This window comes from Cryptomeria japonica, unplaced genomic scaffold (genome assembly GCF_030272615.1).
Source record: "Cryptomeria japonica unplaced genomic scaffold, Sugi_1.0 HiC_scaffold_87, whole genome shotgun sequence".
Taxonomy (NCBI): domain Eukaryota; kingdom Viridiplantae; phylum Streptophyta; class Pinopsida; order Cupressales; family Cupressaceae; genus Cryptomeria; species Cryptomeria japonica.
The window spans coordinates 468,985-494,439 of record NW_026728909.1 but is presented as its reverse complement, the minus strand read 5'-3'; the positions used below and the strand labels follow the sequence as shown (position 1 = coordinate 494,439).

Sequence of the window (25,455 nt, the reverse complement as noted above, 5' to 3'; positions counted from 1 at the left end):
TATACCGTCTGTATTGAACGGTCGAATGAAGATGGATAGATTGAGTATATGAAGAAGGATTCATCATTTATATAGGAAAAGATCTCCCGGGCAGACACGAAGGAAGCATGGACTCAGTCTGAGCAGTAGTGTGACGTACGAGGGCACCCTCTATCCAGCTTCTACGATGCATCTGCATGTAGTTATATGTCTATGTAAAATGCATTATATGCATAGGATGTGTAACATGCATTGTATGAATAAGATTCTAAGATGCATCTAGATGCAGTTATATGTATATGCAACATGTATTATATGCATAAAATGTGTAACATGTATTGTATTCATAGAATTGTCAATGCATCGTACGAAAGCCCTTGTTATTAGAATTCAAACTTACATTTAGTGCATGACTTGACTTCAAGTTGCATTTAGTGCATGACTTGACTTCAGGTAACCGCTGCCCAGTTTCCGACCGTAATAACTTCAGAAGGAAGCAAACTAGCATGGACCCGGCTGAGAAGCCGTGGATGCTACGAGAGCCCTGGTTTATCAGAACTCAAACCTGCATTGAATACATGAAATGACTCTAGGTAACAGCTGGCCAGTTTTTGATCCTAACTATTTCAGTGACTTGAAAAGCCAAGGTAGCCTAAGAATCAAATCGGAAGATGTAAAATTATCTTGATAAAGATTTTAACTTCATAGAATTTCTTTTGCTTAAACTTGATATTTTGTTTGATTGACCCACTTTTTAAAAATTATATATTTTGTTTTCTTATAAGTGTTTTTAAATCTATTTTTTAAATTTATTCTTATTAATGTATTTATAAATTTATTTAAGTTTATTAGTAATTAAAAGTGAGAATACAATTTATTAATAAATAATGTTCAAACAAAAAACTGTAGAAAAATTATTTGAAGAAGATGTTAAGTTCATAGAATCAAATTGGAAAAGCTTACAATTTCTTTTGGTTAAACTTGATATTTTGTTTGATTGATCCATTTTTCTAAATTATATACTTTGTTTTCTTATGAATGTTTCTCAATCTATTTTTAAAATTTTATGTTTATTAATGTATTTATAAATTTTTCAAGTTTGTCGATAATTAAAAGTGAGATTACAACTTATTAATTAATACTCAACATATCAATAGTTTAAAATTTAATATTTGAAAAATATACATTTTAATTGACTTTTGTAACTAATATTATAATAATTTCAAAAAATTGGTTTAATTTTTAAATAGGTATTATTTGCTTTCAAATAAAAATGTTAAATAAGTAGTGGAATATGAACTTATGATTTAAAAAAATAGACTAAATTATTATCAATAGTGAAATAAGAATATCTTGAAATGTCGATTAGGTCTAGGGGAACAAGTTTTTTTTAGAAATTTGCAAATCTAAAAGGACAACTATATTTTCTAAATATTTAAAATTTTCTAGTCAGAGATTTTTTTTATGATTATTTTAGGATTTTTTTTCTTTGTATATACTTAGTTTCAAACAATGAGATTAAAAATAAGTAATCATACATAAAATTTTAACTATGACTAAGAAATTCTAAGAAAGTAATCTAAACTCCCTTACATCTTCTTTGCAACCCTTCCCTATTTGCAAAAGGCTTGAAACTCCTTGAGAATATTTTCTCTTTGTAGATAAGCAATTCCTCTTTAGGAGTCTAGATTTCTTTCCCAATTTACAGGTTTATATTGGTAATTTGAAAAATATATTTGTTAGATCATATTAAATTCTTTTTTCAATATTTCATTCTTGTCCTATTTTATCTTACAAGGGAGTCCTTCACCCCGTTATATATTTATTCTTAAGGTAGTTGGCTCTAAATTATTTATTAATAGTTGAAGGGCCAAGGGTGTTATCTAGGGTTGGTCTTCAAATAGAAGTCTTAATGCTCAGTCCCATATCTAATTTGTCTATTATACAATATTGGTGGGGGCTACAAAAATAAATAAAAAAATAAACTTTAGGAAGTCCTTATATATTTATTTGGCTACTTTAGAGTTAAAGTTCAATGAAACTAAATCCAACATCCTTTTTTTCCCATATCATATGGCTATTTATGTTTTGTTGGTTTGATTTGTTGTGAAACTTGGTTGTCTTTAATATTACAGCTATTATCTGAATATTGATGACCCTTACGGTTGGAAACTGGGCAGCTCTTACCTGAAGTCAAGTCATGTTATAAATGCAAGCTTGAATTCTGTAACCGGAATGCGTACGATACTAGCCTTCTCATGCCGGGTCCTTCCTCTGTTGCTTCCTTCATGACCGGCGGAGCGATCTTTTTCTATATAAATGAATAATCCCTCCTCATATACCCAATCTATCTATCTTCATTCAATCGTTCAATTCAGACGGTATAATGGCGATGGTATCAGATCTTGCGCTTGTTCTTGTGGCTGGACTGGCCATATCTTTACATATGCAACGTAAGATGTGTTGGTAAAATAATACGTGTTGTAGGTTGTTGAATGGTATATACATCTCTCTAGGCCTTACGATAATTTTTGTGTGTGTATGTTTTGTTGCAGAGGCGTGGGCAGTTAAGTTTGATATACGAAACCAGTGCGGGTACACAGTTTGGGCGGCAGGACTACCAGGAGGAGGGCAGCAGCTTGACCAAGGTCAGACATGGACCGTCGATGTGCCGGCAGGGACAAAGGCGGCAAGATTCTGGGGCCGAACTGGCTGTTCTTTCGATGCGAGCGGCCGAGGAACCTGTCAAACTGGTGACTGCAACGGCCAACTGAGCTGCCAAGTCTCGGGGGGCGTTCCGACCACGCTGGTCGAGTACACCCTAAATGGAGATGGCAACCAGGACTTCTACGATGTCTCCCTGGTTGACGGCTTCAACGTTCCTCTCTCCATCAATCCTACAAATGGACAGTGCACTGCCCCTGCATGCAAAGCCGACGTGAATGCTGCTTGCCCTGCTGAATTGAAGGTGAATGGTGGATGCAATAGTGCCTGTACTGTCTTTCAAACTGACCAGTATTGCTGCAGAGGTTCCTATGTCAAGAACTGCCCCGCCACAAACTACTCGATGATGTTCAAGAACCAGTGCCCACAGGCATACAGTTATGCTAAGGACGATTCTTCCAGCACTTTCACCTGCCCCTCTGGTACCACCGACTATAGTATTGTATTCTGTCCCTAGATATATATAGGATCATCATAGTCATTATAACCTCCAAATAATCAGCTATGATCTTATCACCCGTGTATTTAGTATCTGATATATGGTGGCATAAACTATCATTTGGTAGAGTCATGTAAATAAGCCATCGGTTGGTGTAAGGTATACATGCCAGTTTCCAAGTATCACAGTTTATTGTAAATAAAATTCCATCGGTATTTTAATGGGTAATGAGGAAAAGCTAATCCATATGCAGTTATCTTTTTAACATTTTAAGTTCTAATATATTAAATATATATATATATTCAAATAGTACAGATATTTACTTGTTTTGAATTATAAATCTTAATTTTAAAATATAGATTATTTACATTCATCAAATAAAATTTTGAGTCACAATTGATTTTTTTGTAAACTAGCTACTTTTGGGTGTTGCATTCCATATATATTAAAAATTGAAAATTTTTCAATTAAATAACAAATCTAAAATAGGGCCAGAATGCATCTCTACTCTTACTTACGTAGACAAAATCCTACATAGTAGCTACATCCAATATCTCTTATCAGCTTTACATTCAAACTAAACATACTAGAGAAACTAAGTTTCAATTTTCACATTATTACCTTTTGGAATATCTTGATTAGGTTTTTGGTTGTTTGTGAATGCAAAGGACGAGTTGACATGATCTAGACTCACTACATTAATGGAGGCCTTTAAGAAGTCCACACACTTTTGCACTTAGCACTATCAGTTCTTCACCCTATCTCCAACCACCTCAATAGGGAAAGGAACCCATGAGCCAAATTACTTTACAATAATTAAAATTATATTACTTGACATTTTTTTTTTCTTGTTCTTATTTTTATTTAAATGTTATGAGTTATTTTATTTGGAAAGATTATTTCATTTTACTTGAAATTAATTTTATATTTTTTAGTTGAAAGTTGTTATATATTTCTAATTTTGAAATATGTATTCATTATGTATTTATTTTATGTTTGTAGTAAGATATGTCACTCTTTGATGTGACAAGGACATATGGTGCTAATAAGATAGAGTAAGAATTAATAAATAAATATACTCAACACAAAACTAATCTACTTTCCAATACATATTGTATCAACTCAATCCATAATAGTGGATTCTAATAAATTTGCATGGATATACACATATTTAAAATTTTTAAACTATAATAATAAGATGGGAGAAATTTTTCCGTAACTATATATTACATACAAATTGCCTTTATCACATTATTGGTGATATGATAGTAATTATTGTAGACGTATAAATCTGACCACTTTCCTAAATGAATATTTAATATTTATTTTAATCTCATTCTTCTATTTAATTAAATTCTTTATATTCATCTATTTGATTAAATGAATTACTCAATTTATTTAATTAAGTTCACCTAAGCCTTTTCTAGCCTTTGATTAAATAAATTACTTTATTTAATTAAATTCCCCCTTCTCCCCTTTTAATTAAACTTACATTTAATTAAATTAATCCTTGCAAATAAATAATTCTAATTTATTTATTTAAATCCCTCACTTGTATTTATGCAAGTTGCATCTATTTGATTGAAATAAAGTAGTTTTATTTTAATTAAATTCCTTTTTCCTCCACTTCCATTTTCCTACATCTCCCACTTGCCTCCCTAAACCCCTTCTAGATTATTCTAATCAATTCTAATTTAGCCTAATCCATCTCCTAATTATTGTCACATCCCTAAGAAAAGGGAAGTCACTTCTCAAACCCTCAAAGTCTTCAATAACTATTAAAGGCTTTATGTCCTCAACAAGTTAACCCTCAAAGTCTTCATAACCATTAATGGTTAACTCAACCTTCTTTCATGGCTAGAGACTTTCTCTCTAACTCAACCCTCATCTAACCCAAGGGTCTCATAAAACATTCATGGCTTTAACTTTGGTTATCCCTTTAACCCTTGCACAAGAGTTTACTGCTTGGGTAAAAGCTTTATCCAATGGATAACCCTAACCTAACATTAACCCTTAGCTCCTAAGGTAACCATCATGTCTTCTCAAGCATTTAATTATTATTTCATCTCCTCTCAAGCAACCTCTTGTTGACAATTGTCACCATTTCATTGGTGAGAATTGTAAACATGGATTGATAACTTTCAATCCTGGCCCTTGTTAAGATTATCCAATCTTGACCATCCATTTCCCTATTTTCCCTATAAATAGAGCTCTCATTCTCTCATTTTGAGATATCCAAGTTTCATGCATGTAATCTATAGTCATTTTACTGAGCATTTAGCCTCTCTTTGATAAAATCATCTTAATAGCATTTTAGAAGTAATTTTAAATATCATAGCATATCCATGTTAGACTAGTATATATTGTTAGGAGAGGATTGCTAATCTTTATCATAACATAAAATTCATACTAGTTTAAAATCATCATAGATTCAATATCATACATATCTAGGAATGAAATCATGGTAAATTAATCAAACATCACCCATTCTTGGAGTTGTTATTCCTAAGTCACTTTGCTCCGTGATTTGAGAGAAAAGACATTGACTTGAGGGATCCTGTGAGATAGAGAACAATGGAACATCCCTTGGGAAGTTGAGCTATTCAATATAGCTTCATAACTTGCACCAAGAGTCCCATTGGTGTGTGGATCTTTTGGAACCTGAATTTTATGTTTTTGTACACCACTGCATTTCCCACAAACATTTCTGGCACCCACCATGGGGCTCGAAATTAGGTCATTCCCTTCTCACCGACCATTTAAATGGCACTCTAAGAGAAACTCGGGATGACAGGCTTGCTAAACGATTTAACTGCTTGAAATGAAGAAAGCATGAAAGAGTGGTTTGGCATTTTGGTCACCCAATTAAGGGGAGAGCATATACTTTCCACTTTCGAGACAAGGCACTCAAGTGTTCTTTTTAACCTTTCAAAGAAATGATTTGCTAACTTCTGTTTGGAGATTTTGCTCCAAAAAGTATGGTGTTCTTTTTAACCTTTTATAGCAATGATTTTCTATCAAAAAATTGGAAATCCTGGTCAACAAAAGAAATCGTGATTTTGGTCAACAAAATTAAAGTTGATAAGTGAGAACTTTCCCTTTTTCCTTGCACAAAATAAAGATGAGTTTCTTTTACTTTTGCAATAAATTAAAATGAATCCTTTTAGGCACCAAAGGAAGGTGAATTTCTTTTTACCTTTGTTGATTGAAAAGTAAATTTGTTGTTCTTTTAAAACCCGAACGAAGTGTTTTCCTAACTTGGAAGAATGAAATTTTTTTCTTTGTTGTTCTTTTTACCCATGCAATAAGAAAAAGATGAAGTTTTGTTTTAAATACCAAAGGAAAGTATGAAGTTCATTTTAAACATCCCAAAGAACTTATGAGGTTTATTTTAAGCTTTTGCAATAAAAAAGAGGGTGAGTTCTTTTTAACTAACTTTTGAAAGAAAGAAAAGAAAAACTTAAACTAACTCCTATTGCTCCTGCAGAAAAAGGTTTGAACCTGAACAAAATCAGTTAGCAAAATAATCAAATTCTGAGGGTGGGCTTCACAAGCCTAAAATTTTCTTTCTTCGATTACAGTTTTGCGTTTTCCTTTGTTAGAGCTATGCATTAGACTATTGCACAGGTGAGCTACAGAAACGTGCAGATGCACTACAAAAACATGAAAATGTGCTACAAAATGACTTCTATGCGCTAAGATGGTTACCGAATGTTCTACTATGTTTGTCGAATGCGTTATGATGATATAGAATACAACCAGAATATCAGGTGCTAACAAAAAGTCTAAATGTGCTAGTGGAGAGGTCTTCACTAAATAGTATACTAGAAGCACTAACTAATGTTTCTACGCACTAAAGAAAGGTCCCAATGTGCTAAACCAGCTTTCCCACGTGCTTGCAATATTGCTCCTACAAAAAAAATGATAAGATTAATGGGGTTCGGCCCCATGGTGGGCGCCACAAATGTGTGCAGGAAATGTGGTGTACAGAAACGTAAAATTAAGGTTCCAAAAGATCCACACACCAATGGGACTCTTGGTGCAAGTTATGGAGCTATATTGAATAGCTCAACTTCCCAAGGGATGTTCCATTGTTCTCTATCTAACATGATCCCTCAAGTCAATGTCTTTTCTCTCAAATCATTGAGCAAAGTGACTTAGGAATGACAACTCCAAGAATGTCAAGAAAACCCCTCATTCCAAAGGCTCATGGAAAGACTTATTGAAGCAAACGAGGAAAAATATATGCTCATGCTAACTAGAAAAGGAGTTACACTTCCTAAAGATTTTAATACCGAAAACTTAAGGAATGTCGCTGAAAGAATTTTTAGAACAAGGTCTAGAAATTATGCCTATCAAGACCAAAAAATAGAAGAAGAAACACATGGCCCATAAATCATGCATGAACAAAATAACACCCCCGAACACAACCATGGCCGACCTCAGGATAATCTTAATGAAAGGGGGAAGGTTTCCCTCGACATACAAATGCACCCATGGTCACTCTTACACAACAAATCCAAATGCTGCAAAGGCAAATGTAGAACATGCAACAAGGGACCACAATGCGATACTCCTTGGATGAAATCTGTCCTTACTCCTTTGACAGGAGATTAAACATGATACCTTTTCCCCCAAATTCAGATATGCGAAAGTACGACAAATACGATGCTAAAAGTGATCCTCGCAATCATGTTCGGGAATTTTGTACCATAAGCCTAGAGTTTTCTCACGATGATTCTTAATGAGACTATTCCCAAGAAGTTTGGGAGGGAAAACAATGGAGTGGTTGTCTAAACTTACACTTCCCATCAGATCATTTGATGAGTTTGTAAACAAATTTATCACAAAATACTCCTATAATATTTAGGATGCAATCACCATGTTGGATGTATGCAACACCAAACAAAAAAGCAATGAAACATTCATGGTGTTTCTTCAGTGTTGGAGACGTATGGTTTCGAGATATCCTCGAGACATGCCTGAAAAGGAAAAGATGGAGATCTTTATTGACAATCTAAATAGTGAGATGTGTTATCAACTCAAGCTCCAATGCATACCAGCTTTTACCAAGTTGATAGAAAATGGAATCCAAGTAGAGGAAGCCTACATCAAGAAAGGAACATTGAAGTTATTTAAGGAAGGAATTAACTCATCCAACACTCACTCCTTTAACAATAAAAATAACAACAACACTTTAGACAAATCAAGATTTTGGACAAGAAACAAAAACATTGTTAATGATGGAGGAGCCGATGCTAATGATATGAAGTCCAAACAACCAGTATTAGCTTTATGAGGTAATCCACAATCTAACAAAAATCAAAAGGGTGTTAATCAAGGCACTAACACTTATCCACAAAATACCAATCAAGGACCTTCAATTTCAAATACCAATAACAATACCCAAGGCAACAACAATAAACAAGGCTAACTGAGGGAATAATACAAACCAAAGAGGTAACACCAACACTTTCCCAAATAGACACATCTACACACCATTAGGGAAAACCTTAGAATTGACATTTCGAGAACTCCTGGCGAACAAAATTATCACATTACTGACCATAAACAACTTTGAACCCCAGGTCAAACCACCTTGGTGGAATGATTCGTATTTTTGTGATTTTCATCGAAACAAAGGACATCACACAAATGATTTCATGAGGCTTAAGAATATTGGTCAGGATATGATCAATAGAGGTGATTTAATGGTTGATGGTCTCAAAACAAACGGTGACCACGATGCTTTTAAAAATCCTCTTCCAAATTACAAGAAGGGAGGAGCTCCATCATCAAATGATACAAGAGGAGCTTGTATAAATCACCTGTACAACAACACCATCAATCACATATTGATAGATGATAACCAAATAAATGTCATAAAAATCAAGGACAAACAAGACCATGCATCAATCAATGTGACAACCAAAGCTCAAAAATGCGTCTTGAAAGGGCATACATCAACATCCACCACTATTCCCAATACTCAATATGATTTGGTTTATCAACTACAGAGAACTCCTGCTCAAATATCTATACTCGAGTTGCTCAAGTTCTCACCAAAAGATAAGGATATCTTAGAACAAGCATTGGTTGAAACAAACATTCCTCAAGATCTGGACATTGATAAAATTCCAAGCCATGGTGGCTCATATGACAGGGCCTCATAAACTCACCTTTTCCAACATGATAATGTCTCTTTGAGTCATCCACATAACACTCCCCTTCATATCAAAGTCTTAGTCTACAAACATCGAGTTAAAAGAGTATTAATAGATGGAGGAGTTGGTCTCAATATATGTGCTTTAAAGCTTATCCGTGCATTAGGCTTCTTTGAGAAGTCTATTGATCCAAACAAAAAGATCACCATCAAGGCCTATGATGATGAAGACAAGTCATCTAAAGGAACAGTGATACTACCTATTTAGGTAGGACTGATACAAAGGGACACTATGTGCCAAGTCTTAGACATAGACTTAACATACAATATTCTATTGGGTCATCCTTGGATACATGAAATGCAAGTAGTGCCTTCAACATACCATCAGTGTGTCAAATTCCCATATAATGGACAGGAAATCTCCATATCTACCGATAATAATCCTTTTCAACATTGCAATGCTATGGGGACAGCTCAAGACAGCCTAGTTCCACACAATAGGAAAGCTCCAGCTTCCTTAGCATTAGATCATCATCAAGAAAAAATCAAGTCTTTATCCATGGACTTCAAACAAAAGTTGAAATCAAAGATCAAGGCATGGGAGAATACTATTTTGAACCCATGTGTCTATCAAAATTACCAACATCACCAAAATCTCATGGACAACCTTCTGCATCGACACATCAATCAACACAACCCATCACCAAGTTTGATGGAAAATTTATCCAATTGGGCACACTAGCAAATGAATCATAAGGGAAAGACATCCTTAGTTGGCTATACAAGGATGAGGAAGAGGTCAGAGCTGCTACTCTAGAGGTGGCCATACCAACACAACAATATGGTTAATGATTCCTGATCATACGACGGATGGGATACAATAGCAATGGACCTATAGATATTATTGGTGTCTGATTTTTCATCTTGTAAGAACTATGAGATTAGGTGAAAGATAACCTGCATGAAAAGGAGAAATAGGAGGGTCACTTTGGTGAAAGAAGGTCGGCTCATCTGCTCGCCAAAGACAAGAAAAACAAATTGAAACCGAAGATGTTTCCCCTGAACCGGCAAAGGCTTTTACCCTTGATGATGATGACAACTCAGGAGCTCTAGTGAGGAGGGGGGGAGGATGAGGAATTTCAGGTGGAAGGGGAGGAACAAGGGGAGGACAGTAAGGAGGATTCAAAGGGTTTAAGTGATTCTCTAGAGGACAAGGTTGATTCGAAACAAAAATCCTTGCTTCAAAATACTTTTTTAGGATGTGGAAATGGTGCCCTGTTCTCAGGACTCTCCTACCGAGGAGGAGAATTTTAGCATCAAATAATAGCAAAACTAGATAATTAACCTACAAGTTAAGGTCATGAACCTTAAAGCGAAGATGGACGAATATAGGCAAGGACATCAGCTAATGGGAGAGGCCTTGAATTCCCTATGTGCTATTACTGATGAATTATGCAGAATGTCGTTATGGGGTTTGTCTTGAGATAGAGAAAGATGAAGAAAAAAGCAAAAAAGATGAAGGATGTCAACCTGCAAGAGGAGCAGAAAGAGGACATGTTGTAACCTAAGATCTAGAAGGAACTGATGTAGTGTCTTGTGCGGGAATGGAACGTCATCAAGGATGAGTAGGATGCTATTGGGTTGGTGCTTTTTTTTGGTCTGCGTTGATTTCAAAAGATGATAGTATTAGTTTTAACATGGACTTTTATCTAAACAGGCCTGCATGCCTTATGTTGGGTGTTTTCATGTGGATTAAGTACTCTGATACTATTATGAACTCTTTTTAGTTATATGCTAGTAGTTGTATTATGGATAGTAGGAAGTTGGAGAGGGTTATTATGTTTAGTTATGTGGGTATTGTTAGTGTTTTATTACTTTTGAGAGTTGTTTCTATGCTTTCTGGGGTGTTGGCTATCCGATGCCAGCGATTGTGTCGTTGCTCTCTAGTTTATTTGTTTTTTTTGTAAGGGTTTAGGACCCCTTCCCTACTAAAATAATAAAAGACATTTATAAAAAGATATTGCATATGAATTACCTATTTCAAATTGCCCATTAGAATATTGGACTTTTATTTATAGTAAACTGTGATACTTAAAAATTGCATCTAACGCCTTACAACAAATGATGGCTTATTTATATGACTACCGAGTGATAGTTTATGCCACCATATATCAGATACTAAATACGGAGGTGATACACTCATAGCTGATTATTAGGATGTAGATGAGCATACTCCTATATAGATTTAGGGACAGAATACAATACTGTAGTCAGTGGTTCCAGAAGGGCAGGTGAAAGTGCTGGAAGTATCATCCTTGGCATAACTGTAGGCCTGAGGGCACTGGTTCTTGAAGATCATCGAGTAGTTTGTGGCAGGGCAGTTGTCGACATAGGCACCTCTGTAGCAATACTGGTCAGTTTGAAAGACAGTGCAGGCACTATTGCATCCGCCATTCACCTTCAACTCAGCAGGGCAAACAGCATTGACGTCGGCTTTGCATGCAGGGGCAGTGCACTGTCCGTTTGTAGGATTGATGGAGAGAGGACCGTTGAATTCGTCCACCAGGGAGACGTCGTAGAAGTCCTTGTTGCCATCTCCATTGAGGGTGTACTCAGCCAGCGTGGTGGGAACGCCTCCCGAGACCTGGCAGCTCAATTGGCCGTTGCAGTCACCGGTTTGACAGGTTCCTCGGTCGCTCGCATCAAAAGAGCAGCCGGTTCGGCCCCAGAATCTTGCTCCCTTTGTCCCTGCCGGCACATCGACGGTCCATGTCTTACCCTGGTCGAGCTGCTGCCCTCCGCCGGGTAATCCTGCCGCCCAAACCGTGTACCTGCACTGGTTCGTTATCTCAAACTTAACTGCTGCCGCCTCTGCAACAAAAAACACACGCATATTATTATTGTGAACCTCGGATATATAGTGTATTCAATCTAAAACTCTTATGTTACCAATACAGCTTACCTTGCATCTGAAGATATATAGCCAGTCCAGCCACAAGAATAAGCACAAGATCTGATACTGTTGCCATTATACCGTCTGTATTGAACGGTCGAATGAAGATGGATAGATTGAGTATATGAAGAAGGATTCATCATTTATATAGGAAAAGATCTCCCGGGCAGACACGAAGGAAGCATGGACTCAGTCTGAGCAGTAGTGTGACGTACGAGGGCACCCTCTATCCAGCTTCTACGATGCATCTGCATGTAGTTATATGTCTATGTAAAATGCATTATATGCATAGGATGTGTAACATGCATTGTATGAATAAGATTCTAAGATGCATCTAGATGCAGTTATATGTATATGCAACATGTATTATATGCATAAAATGTGTAACATGTATTGTATTCATAGAATTGTCAATGCATCGTACGAAAGCCCTTGTTATTAGAATTCAAACTTACATTTAGTGCATGACTTGACTTCAGGTTGCATTTAGTGCATGACTTGACTTCAGGTAACCGCTGCCCAGTTTCCGACCGTAATAACTTCAGAAGGAAGCAAACTAGCATGGACCCGGCTGAGAAGCCGTGGATGCTACGAGAGCCCTGGTTTATCAGAACTCAAACCTGCATTGAATACATGAAATGACTCTAGGTAACAGCTGGCCAGTTTTTGATCCTAACTATTTCAGTGACTTGAAAAGCCAAGGTAGCCTAAGAATCAAATCGGAAGATGTAAAATTATCTTGATAAAGATTTTAACTTCATAGAATTTCTTTTGCTTAAACTTGATATTTTGTTTGATTGACCCACTTTTTAAAAATTATATATTTTGTTTTCTTATAAATGTTTTTAAATCTATTTTTTAAATTTATTCTTATTAATGTATTTATAAATTTATTTAATTTTATTAGTAATTAAAAGTGAGAATACAATTTATTAATAAATAATGTTCAAACAAAAAACTGTAGAAAAATTATTTGAAGAAGATGTTAAGTTCATAGAATCAAATTGGAAAAGCTTACAATTTCTTTTGGTTAAACTTGATATTTTGTTTGATTGATCCATTTTTCTAAATTATATACTTTGTTTTCTTATGAATGTTTCTCAATCTATTTTTAAAATTTTATGTTTATTAATGTATTTATAAATTTTTCAAGTTTGTCGATAATTAAAAGTGAGATTACAACTTATTAATTAATACTCAACATATCAATAGTTTAAAATTTAATATTTGAAAAATATACATTTTAATTGACTTTTGTAACTAATATTATAATAATTTCAAAAAATTGGTTTAATTTTTAAATAGGTATTATTTGCTTTCAAATAAAAATGTTAAATAAGTAGTGGAATATGAACTTATGATTTAAAAAAATAGACTAAATTATTATCAATAGTGAAATAAGAATATCTTGAAATGTCGATTAGGTCTAGGGGAACAAGTTTTTTTTAGAAATTTGCAAATCTAAAAGGACAACTATATTTTCTAAATATTTAAAATTTTCTAGTCAGAGATTTTTTTTATGATTATTTTAGGATTTTTTTTCTTTGTATATACTTAGTTTCAAACAATGAGATTAAAAATAAGTAATCATACATAAAATTTTAACTATGACTAAGAAATTCTAAGAAAGTAATCTAAACTCCCTTACATCTTCTTTGCAACCCTTCCCTATTTGCAAAAGGCTTGAAACTCCTTGAGAATATTTTCTCTTTGTAGATAAGCAATTCCTCTTTAGGAGTCTAGATTTCTTTCCCAATTTACAGGTTTATATTGGTAATTTGAAAAATATATTTGTTAGATCATATTAAATTCTTTTTTCAATATTTCATTCTTGTCCTATTTTATCTTACAAGGGAGTCCTTCACCCCGTTATATATTTATTCTTAAGGTAGTTGGCTCTAAATTATTTATTAATAGTTGAAGGGCCAAGGGTGTTATCTAGGGTTGGTCTTCAAATAGAAGTCTTAATGCTCAGTCCCATATCTAATTTGTCTATTATACAATATTGGTGGGGGCTACAAAAATAAATAAAAAAATAAACTTTAGGAAGTCCTTATATATTTATTTGGCTACTTTAGAGTTAAAGTTCAATGAAACTAAATCCAACATCCTTTTTTTCCCATATCATATGGCTATTTATGTTTTGTTGGTTTGATTTGTTGTGAAACTTGGTTGTCTTTAATATTACAGCTATTATCTGAATATTGATGACCCTTACGGTTGGAAACTGGGCAGCTCTTACCTGAAGTCAAGTCATGTTATAAATGCAAGCTTGAATTCTGTAACCGGAATGCGTACGATACTAGCCTTCTCATGCCGGGTCCTTCCTCTGTTGCTTCCTTCATGACCGGCGGAGCGATCTTTTTCTATATAAATGAATAATCCCTCCTCATATACCCAATCTATCTATCTTCATTCAATCGTTCAATTCAGACGGTATAATGGCGATGGTATCAGATCTTGCGCTTGTTCTTGTGGCTGGACTGGCCATATCTTTACATATGCAACGTAAGATGTGTTGGTAAAATAATACGTGTTGTAGGTTGTTGAATGGTATATACATCTCTCTAGGCCTTACGATAATTTTTGTGTGTGTATGTTTTGTTGCAGAGGCGTGGGCAGTTAAGTTTGATATACGAAACCAGTGCGGGTACACAGTTTGGGCGGCAGGACTACCAGGAGGAGGGCAGCAGCTTGACCAAGGTCAGACATGGACCGTCGATGTGCCGGCAGGGACAAAGGCGGCAAGATTCTGGGGCCGAACTGGCTGTTCTTTCGATGCGAGCGGCCGAGGAACCTGTCAAACTGGTGACTGCAACGGCCAACTGAGCTGCCAAGTCTCGGGGGGCGTTCCGACCACGCTGGTCGAGTACACCCTAAATGGAGATGGCAACCAGGACTTCTACGATGTCTCCCTGGTTGACGGCTTCAACGTTCCTCTCTCCATCAATCCTACAAATGGACAGTGCACTGCCCCTGCATGCAAAGCCGACGTGAATGCTGCTTGCCCTGCTGAATTGAAGGTGAATGGTGGATGCAATAGTGCCTGTACTGTCTTTCAAACTGACCAGTATTGCTGCAGAGGTTCCTATGTCAAGAACTGCCCCGCCACAAACTACTCGATGATGTTCAAGAACCAGTGCCCACAGGCATACAGTTATGCTAAGGACGATTCTTCCAGCACTTTCACCTGCCCCTCTGGTACCACCGACTATAGTATTGTATTCTGTCCCTAGATATATATAGGATCATCATAGTCATTATAACCTCCAAATAATCAGCTATGATCTTATCACCCGTGTATTTAGTATCTGATATATGGTGGCATAAACTATCATTTGGTAGAGTCATGTAAATAAGCCATCGGTTGGTGTAAGGTATACATGCCAGTTTCCAAGTATCACAGTTTATTGTAAATAAAATTCCATCGGTATTTTAATGGGTAATGAGGAAAAGCTAATCCATATGCAGTTATCTTTTTAACATTTTAAGTTCTAATATATTAAATATATATATATATTCAAATAGTACAGATATTTACTTGTTTTGAATTATAAATCTTAATTTTAAAATATAGATTATTTACATTCATCAAATAAAATTTTGAGTCACAATTGATTTTTTTGTAAACTAGCTACTTTTGGGTGTTGCATTCCATATATATTAAAAATTGAAAATTTTTCAATTAAATAACAAATCTAAAATAGGGCCAGAATGCATCTCTACTCTTACTTACGTAGACAAAATCCTACATAGTAGCTACATCCAATATCTCTTATCAGCTTTACATTCAAACTAAACATACTAGAGAAACTAAGTTTCAATTTTCACATTATTACCTTTTGGAATATCTTGATTAGGTTTTTGGTTGTTTGTGAATGCAAAGGACGAGTTGACATGATCTAGACTCACTACATTAATGGAGGCCTTTAAGAAGTCCACACACTTTTGCACTTAGCACTATCAGTTCTTCACCCTATCTCCAACCACCTCAATAGGGAAAGGAACCCATGAGCCAAATTACTTTACAATAATTAAAATTATATTACTTGACATTTTTTTTTTCTTGTTCTTATTTTTATTTAAATGTTATGAGTTATTTTATTTGGAAAGATTATTTCATTTTACTTGAAATTAATTTTATATTTTTTAGTTGAAAGTTGTTATATATTTCTAATTTTGAAATATGTATTCATTATGTATTTATTTTATGTTTGTAGTAAGATATGTCACTCTTTGATGTGACAAGGACATATGGTGCTAATAAGATAGAGTAAGAATTAATAAATAAATATACTCAACACAAAACTAATCTACTTTCCAATACATATTGTATCAACTCAATCCATAATAGTGGATTCTAATAAATTTGCATGGATATACACATATTTAAAATTTTTAAACTATAATAATAAGATGGGAGAAATTTTTCCGTAACTATATATTACATACAAATTGCCTTTATCACATTATTGGTGATATGATAGTAATTATTGTAGACGTATAAATCTGACCACTTTCCTAAATGAATATTTAATATTTATTTTAATCTCATTCTTCTATTTAATTAAATTCTTTATATTCATCTATTTGATTAAATGAATTACTCAATTTATTTAATTAAGTTCACCTAAGCCTTTTCTAGCCTTTGATTAAATAAATTACTTTATTTAATTAAATTCCCCCTTCTCCCCTTTTAATTAAACTTACATTTAATTAAATTAATCCTTGCAAATAAATAATTCTAATTTATTTATTTAAATCCCTCACTTGTATTTATGCAAGTTGCATCTATTTGATTGAAATAAAGTAGTTTTATTTTAATTAAATTCCTTTTTCCTCCACTTCCATTTTCCTACATCTCCCACTTGCCTCCCTAAACCCCTTCTAGATTATTCTAATCAATTCTAATTTAGCCTAATCCATCTCCTAATTATTGTCACATCCCTAAGAAAAGGGAAGTCACTTCTCAAACCCTCAAAGTCTTCAATAACTATTAAAGGCTTTATGTCCTCAACAAGTTAACCCTCAAAGTCTTCATAACCATTAATGGTTAACTCAACCTTCTTTCATGGCTAGAGACTTTCTCTCTAACTCAACCCTCATCTAACCCAAGGGTCTCATAAAACATTCATGGCTTTAACTTTGGTTATCCCTTTAACCCTTGCACAAGAGTTTACTGCTTGGGTAAAAGCTTTATCCAATGGATAACCCTAACCTAACATTAACCCTTAGCTCCTAAGGTAACCATCATGTCTTCTCAAGCATTTAATTATTATTTCATCTCCTCTCAAGCAACCTCTTGTTGACAATTGTCACCATTTCATTGGTGAGAATTGTAAACATGGATTGATAACTTTCAATCCTGGCCCTTGTTAAGATTATCCAATCTTGACCATCCATTTCCCTATTTTCCCTATAAATAGAGCTCTCATTCTCTCATTTTGAGATATCCAAGTTTCATGCATGTAATCTATAGTCATTTTACTGAGCATTTAGCCTCTCTTTGATAAAATCATCTTAATAGCATTTTAGAAGTAATTTTAAATATCATAGCATATCCATGTTAGACTAGTATATATTGTTAGGAGAGGATTGCTAATCTTTATCATAACATAAAATTCATACTAGTTTAAAATCATCATAGATTCAATATCATACATATCTAGGAATGAAATCATGGTAAATTAATCAAACATCACCCATTCTTGGAGTTGTTATTCCTAAGTCACTTTGCTCCGTGATTTGAGAGAAAAGACATTGACTTGAGGGATCCTGTGAGATAGAGAACAATGGAACATCCCTTGGGAAGTTGAGCTATTCAATATAGCTTCATAACTTGCACCAAGAGTCCCATTGGTGTGTGGATCTTTTGGAACCTGAATTTTATGTTTTTGTACACCACTGCATTTCCCACAAACATTTCTGGCACCCACCATGGGGCTCGAAATTAGGTCATTCCCTTCTCACCGACCATTTAAATGGCACTCTAAGAGAAACTCGGGATGACAGGCTTGCTAAACGATTTAACTGCTTGAAATGAAGAAAGCATGAAAGAGTGGTTTGGCATTTTGGTCACCCAATTAAGGGGAGAGCATATACTTTCCACTTTCGAGACAAGGCACTCAAGTGTTCTTTTTAACCTTTCAAAGAAATGATTTGCTAACTTCTGTTTGGAGATTTTGCTCCAAAAAGTATGGTGTTCTTTTTAACCTTTTATAGCAATGATTTTCTATCAAAAAATTGGAAATCCTGGTCAACAAAAGAAATCGTGATTTTGGTCAACAAAATTAAAGTTGATAAGTGAGAACTTTCCCTTTTTCCTTGCACAAAATAAAGATGAGTTTCTTTTACTTTTGCAATAAATTAAAATGAATCCTTTTAGGCACCAAAGGAAGGTGAATTTCTTTTTACCTTTGTTGATTGAAAAGTAAATTTGTTGTTCTTTTAAAACCCGAACGAAGTGTTTTCCTAACTTGGAAGAATGAAATTTTTTTCTTTGTTGTTCTTTTTACCCATGCAATAAGAAAAAGATGAAGTTTTGTTTTAAATACCAAAGGAAAGTATGAAGTTCATTTTAAACATCCCAAAGAACTTATGAGGTTTATTTTAAGCTTTTGCAATAAAAAAGAGGGTGAGTTCTTTTTAACTAACTTTTGAAAGAAAGAAAAGAAAAACTTAAACTAACTCCTATTGCTCCTGCAGAAAAAGGTTTGAACCTGAACAAAATCAGTTAGCAAAATAATCAAATTCTGAGGGTGGGCTTCACAAGCCTAAAATTTTCTTTCTTCGATTACAGTTTTGCGTTTTCCTTTGTTAGAGCTATGCATTAGACTATTGCACAGGTGAGCTACAGAAACGTGCAGATGCACTACAAAAACATGAAAATGTGCTACAAAATGACTTCTATGCACTAAGATGGTTACCGAATGTTCTACTATGTTTGTCGAATGCATTATGATGATATAGAATACAACCAGAATATCAGGTGCTAACAAAAAGTCTAAATGTGCTAGTGGAGAGGTCTTCACTAAATAGTATACTAGAAGCACTAACTAATGTTTCTACGCACTAAAGAAAGGTCCCAATGTGCTAAACCAGCTTTCCCACGTGCTTGCAATATTGCTCCTACAAAAAAAATGATAAGATTAATGGGGTTCGGCCCCATGGTGGGCGCCACAAATGTGTGCAGGAAATGTGGTGTACAGAAACGTAAAATTAAGGTTCCAAAAGATCCACACACCAATGGGACTCTTGGTGCAAGTTATGGAGCTATATTGAATAGCTCAACTTCCCAAGGGATGTTCCATTGTTCTCTATCTAACATGATCCCTCAAGTCAATGTCTTTTCTCTCAAATCATTGAGCAAAGTGACTTAGGAATGACAACTCCAAGAATGTCAAGAAAACCCCTCATTCCAAAGGCTCATGGAAAGACTTATTGAAGCAAACGAGGAAAAATATATGCTCATGCTAACTAGAAAAGGAGTTACACTTCCTAAAGATTTTAATACCGAAAACTTAAGGAATGTCGCTGAAAGAATTTTTAGAACAAGGTCTAGAAATTATGCCTATCAAGACCAAAAAATAGAAGAAGAAACACATGGCCCATAAATCATGCATGAACAAAATAACACCCCCGAACACAACCATGGCCGACCTCAGGATAATCTTAATGAAAGGGGGAAGGTTTCCCTCGACATACAAATGCACCCATGGTCACTCTTACACAACAAATCCAAATGCTGCAAAGGCAAATGTAGAACATGCAACAAGGGACCACAATGCGATACTCCTTGGATGAAATCTGTCCTTACTCCTTTGACAGGAGATTAAACATGATACCTTTTCCCCCAAATTCAGATATGCGAAAGTACGACAAATACGATGCTAAAAGTGATCCTCGCAATCATGTTCGGGAATTTTGTACCATAAGCCTAGAGTTTTCTCACGATGATTCTTAATGAGACTATTCCCAAGAAGTTTGGGAGGGAAAACAATGGAGTGGTTGTCTAAACTTACACTTCCCATCAGATCATTTGATGAGTTTGTAAACAAATTTATCACAAAATACTCCTATAATATTTAGGATGCAATCACCATGTTGGATGTATGCAACACCAAACAAAAAAGCAATGAAACATTCATGGTGTTTCTTCAGTGTTGGAGACGTATGGTTTCGAGATATCCTCGAGACATGCCTGAAAAGGAAAAGATGGAGATCTTTATTGACAATCTAAATAGTGAGATGTGTTATCAACTCAAGCTCCAATGCATACCAGCTTTTACCAAGTTGATAGAAAATGGAATCCAAGTAGAGGAAGCCTACATCAAGAAAGGAACATTGAAGTTATTTAAGGAAGGAATTAACTCATCCAACACTCACTCCTTTAACAATAAAAATAACAACAACACTTTAGACAAATCAAGATTTTGGACAAGAAACAAAAACATTGTTAATGATGGAGGAGCTGATGCTAATGATATGAAGTCCAAACAACCAGTATTAGCTTTATGAGGTAATCCACAATCTAACAAAAATCAAAAGGGTGTTAATCAAGGCACTAACACTTATCCACAAAATACCAATCAAGGACCTTCAATTTCAAATACCAATAACAATACCCAAGGCAACAACAATAAACAAGGCTAACTGAGGGAATAATACAAACCAAAGAGGTAACACCAACACTTTCCCAAATAGACACATCTACACACCATTAGGGAAAACCTTAGAATTGACATTTCGAGAACTCCTGGCGAACAAAATTATCACATTACTGACCATAAACAACTTTGAACCCCAGGTCAAACCACCTTGGTGGAATGATTCGTATTTTTGTGATTTTCATCGAAACAAAGGACATCACACAAATGATTTCATGAGGCTTAAGAATATTGGTCAGGATATGATCAATAGAGGTGATTTAATGGTTGATGGTCTCAAAACAAACGGTGACCACGATGCTTTTAAAAATCCTCTTCCAAATTACAAGAAGGGAGGAGCTCCATCATCAAATGATACAAGAGGAGCTTGTATAAATCACCTGTACAACAACACCATCAATCACATATTGATAGATGATAACCAAATAAATGTCATAAAAATCAAGGACAAACAAGACCATGCATCAATCAATGTGACAACCAAAGCTCAAAAATGCGTCTTGAAAGGGCATACATCAACATCCACCACTATTCCCAATACTCAATATGATTTGGTTTATCAACTACAGAGAACTCCTGCTCAAATATCTATACTCGAGTTGCTCAAGTTCTCACCAAAAGATAAGGATATCTTAGAACAAGCATTGGTTGAAACAAACATTCCTCAAGATCTGGACATTGATAAAATTCCAAGCCATGGTGGCTCATATGACAGGGCCTCATAAACTCACCTTTTCCAACATGATAATGTCTCTTTGAGTCATCCACATAACACTCCCCTTCATATCAAAGTCTTAGTCTACAAACATCGAGTTAAAAGAGTATTAATAGATGGAGGAGTTGGTCTCAATATATGTGCTTTAAAGCTTATCCGTGCATTAGGCTTCTTTGAGAAGTCTATTGATCCAAACAAAAAGATCACCATCAAGGCCTATGATGATGAAGACAAGTCATCTAAAGGAACAGTGATACTACCTATTTAGGTAGGACTGATACAAAGGGACACTATGTGCCAAGTCTTAGACATAGACTTAACATACAATATTCTATTGGGTCATCCTTGGATACATGAAATGCAAGTAGTGCCTTCAACATACCATCAGTGTGTCAAATTCCCATATAATGGACAGGAAATCTCCATATCTACCAATAATAATCCTTTTCAACATTGCAATGCTATGGGGACAGCTCAAGACAGCCTAGTTCCACACAATAGGAAAGCTCCAGCTTCCTTAGCATTAGATCATCATCAAGAAAAAATCAAGTCTTTATCCATGGACTTCAAACAAAAGTTGAAATCAAAGATCAAGGCATGGGAGAATACTATTTTGAACCCATGTGTCTATCAAAATTACCAACATCACCAAAATCTCATGGACAACCTTCTGCATCGACACATCAATCAACACAACCCATCACCAAGTTTGATGGAAAATTTATCCAATTGGGCACACTAGCAAATGAATCATAAGGGAAAGACATCCTTAGTTGGCTATACAAGGATGAGGAAGAGGTCAGAGCTGCTACTCTAGAGGTGGCCATACCAACACAACAATATGGTTAATGATTCCTGATCATACGACGGATGGGATACAATAGCAATGGACCTATAGATATTATTGGTGTCTGATTTTTCATCTTTTAAGAACTATGAGATTAGGTGAAAGATAACCTGCATGAAAAGGAGAAATAGGAGGGTCACTTTGGTGAAAGAAGGTCGGCTCATCTGCTCGCCAAAGACAAGAAAAACAAATTGAAACCGAAGATGTTTCCCCTGAACCGGCAAAGGCTTTTACCCTTGATGATGATGACAACTCAGGAGCTCTAGTGAGGAGGGGGGGAGGATGAGGAATTTCAGGTGGAAGGGGAGGAACAAGGGGAGGACAGTAAGGAGGATTCAAAGGGTTTAAGTGATTCTCTAGAGGACAAGGTTGATTCAAAACAAAAATCCTTGCTTCAAAATACTTTTTTAGGATGTGGAAATGGTGCCCTGTTCTCAGGACTCTCCTACCGAGGAGGAGAATTTTAGCATCAAATAATAGCAAAACTAGATAATTAACCTACAAGTTAAGGTCATGAACCTTAAAGCGAAGATGGACGAATATAGGCAAGGACATCAGCTAATGGGAGAGGCCTTGAATTCCCTATGTGCTATTACTGATGAATTATGCAGAATGTCGTTATGGGGTTTGTCTTGAGATAGAGAAAGATGAAGAAAAAAGCAAAAAAGATGAAGGATGTCAACCTGCAAGAGGAGCAGAAAGAGGACATGTTGTAACCTAAGATCTAGAAGGAACTGATGTAGTGTCTTGTGCGGGAATGGAACGTCATCAAGGATGAGTAGGATGCTATTGGGTTGGTGCTTTTTTTTGGTCTGGGTTGATTTCAAAAGATGATAGTATTAGTTTTAACATGGACTTTTATCTAAACAGGCCTGCATGCCTTATGTTGGGTGTTTTCATGTGGATTAAGTACTCTGATACTATTATGAACTCTTTTTAGTTATATGCTAGTAGTTGTATTATGGATAGTAGGAAGTTGGAGAGGGTTATTATGTTTAGTTATGTGGGTATTGTTAGTGTTTTATTACTTTTGAGAGTTGTTTCTATGCTTTCTGGGGTGTTGGCTATCCGATGCCAGCGATTGTGTCGTTGCTCTCTAGTTTATTTGTTTTTTTTGTAAGGGTTTAGGACCCCTTCCCTACTAAAATAATAAAAGACATTTATAAAAAGATATTGCATATGAATTACCTATTTCAAATTGCCCATTAGAATATTGGACTTTTATTTATAGTAAACTGTGATACTTCAAAATTGCATCTAACGCCTTACAACAAATGATGGCTTATTTATATGACTACCGAGTGATAGTTTATGCCACCATATATCAGATACTAAATACGGAGGTGATACACTCATAGCTGATTATTAGGATGTAGATGAGCATACTCCTATATAGATTTAGGGACAGAATACAATACTGTAGTCAGTGGTTCCAGAAGGGCAGGTGAAAGTGCTGGAAGTATCATCCTTGGCATAACTGTAGGCCTGAGGGCACTGGTTCTTGAAGATCATCGAGTAGTTTGTGGCAGGGCAGTTGTCGACATAGGCACCTCTGTAGCAATACTGGTCAGTTTGAAAGACAGTGCAGGCACTATTGCATCCGCCATTCACCTTCAACTCAGCAGGGCAAACAGCATTGACGTCGGCTTTGCATGCAGGGGCAGTGCACTGTCCGTTTGTAGGATTGATGGAGAGAGGACCGTTGAATTCGTCCACCAGGGAGACGTCGTAGAAGTCCTTGTTGCCATCTCCATTGAGGGTGTACTCAGCCAGCGTGGTGGGAATGCCTCCCGAGACCTGGCAGCTCAATTGGCCGTTGCAGTCACCGGTTTGACAGGTTCCTCGGTCGCTCGCATCAAAAGAGCAGCCGGTTCGGCCCCAGAATCTTGCTCCCTTTGTCCCTGCCGGCACATCGACGGTCCATGTCTTACCCTGGTCGAGCTGCTGCCCTCCGCCGGGTAATCCTGCCGCCCAAACCGTGTACCTGCACTGGTTCGTTATCTCAAACTTAACTGCTGCCGCCTCTGCAACAAAAAACACACGCATATTATTATTGTGAACCTCGGATATATAGTGTATTCAATCTAAAACTCTTATGTTACCAATACAGCTTACCTTGCATCTGAAGATATATAGCCAGTCCAGCCACAAGAATAAGCACAAGATCTGATACTGTTGCCATTATACCGTCTGTATTGAACGGTCGAATGAAGATGGATAGATTGAGTATATGAAGAAGGATTCATCATTTATATAGGAAAAGATCTCCCGGGCAGACACGAAGGAAGCATGGACTCAGTCTGAGCAGTAGTGTGACGTACGAGGGCACCCTCTATCCAGCTTCTACGATGCATCTGCATGTAGTTATATGTCTATGTAAAATGCATTATATGCATAGGATGTGTAACATGCATTGTATGAATAAGATTCTAAGATGCATCTAGATGCAGTTATATGTATATGCAACATGTATTATATGCATAAAATGTGTAACATGTATTGTATTCATAGAATTGTCAATGCATCGTACGAAAGCCCTTGTTATTAGAATTCAAACTTACATTTAGTGCATGACTTGACTTCAGGTTGCATTTAGTGCATGACTTGACTTCAGGTAACCGCTGCCCAGTTTCCGACCGTAATAACTTCAGAAGGAAGCAAACTAGCATGGACCCGGCTGAGAAGCCGTGGATGCTACGAGAGCCCTGGTTTATCAGAACTCAAACCTGCATTGAATACATGAAATGACTCTAGGTAACAGCTGGCCAGTTTTTGATCCTAACTATTTCAGTGACTTGAAAAGCCAAGGTAGCCTAAGAATCAAATCGGAAGATGTAAAATTATCTTGATAAAGATTTTAACTTCATAGAATTTCTTTTGCTTAAACTTGATATTTTGTTTGATTGACCCACTTTTTAAAAATTATATATTTTGTTTTCTTATAAATGTTTTTAAATCTATTTTTTAAA

General features: G+C 35.6%; 4 protein-coding genes across 4 annotated transcripts; 2 read left to right on the top strand and 2 right to left on the bottom strand.

Moving 5' to 3' along the window:
* Positions 1–2,329: 2,329 nt before the first annotated feature.
* LOC131864466 (pathogenesis-related thaumatin-like protein 3.7) lies at positions 2,330–3,368 on the top strand. The gene is made up of 2 exons (XM_059215237.1): positions 2,330–2,432; positions 2,535–3,368. Exons 1-2 carry the CDS (start codon positions 2,366–2,368, stop codon positions 3,158–3,160), a joined length of 693 nt encoding a protein of 230 aa, XP_059071220.1. The 5' UTR covers positions 2,330–2,365; the 3' UTR covers positions 3,161–3,368.
* An 8,182-nt stretch (positions 3,369–11,550) lies between these two features.
* LOC131864487 (pathogenesis-related thaumatin-like protein 3.7) lies at positions 11,551–12,334 on the bottom strand. The gene is made up of 2 exons (XM_059215257.1): positions 12,268–12,334; positions 11,551–12,176 (listed from the first exon to the last, which is right to left on the bottom strand). Exons 1-2 carry the CDS (start codon positions 12,332–12,334, stop codon positions 11,551–11,553), a joined length of 693 nt encoding a protein of 230 aa, XP_059071240.1.
* A 2,329-nt stretch (positions 12,335–14,663) lies between these two features.
* On the top strand, positions 14,664–15,699 carry LOC131864464 (pathogenesis-related thaumatin-like protein 3.7). The gene is made up of 2 exons (XM_059215235.1): positions 14,664–14,766; positions 14,869–15,699. Exons 1-2 carry the CDS (start codon positions 14,700–14,702, stop codon positions 15,492–15,494), a joined length of 693 nt encoding a protein of 230 aa, XP_059071218.1. The 5' UTR covers positions 14,664–14,699; the 3' UTR covers positions 15,495–15,699.
* Positions 15,700–23,884: 8,185 nt separating this feature from the next.
* LOC131864479 (pathogenesis-related thaumatin-like protein 3.7) lies at positions 23,885–24,668 on the bottom strand. Its single transcript, XM_059215250.1, has 2 exons — positions 24,602–24,668; positions 23,885–24,510 (listed from the first exon to the last, which is right to left on the bottom strand). Exons 1-2 carry the CDS (start codon positions 24,666–24,668, stop codon positions 23,885–23,887), a joined length of 693 nt encoding a protein of 230 aa, XP_059071233.1.
* Positions 24,669–25,455: the final 787 nt, after the last annotated feature.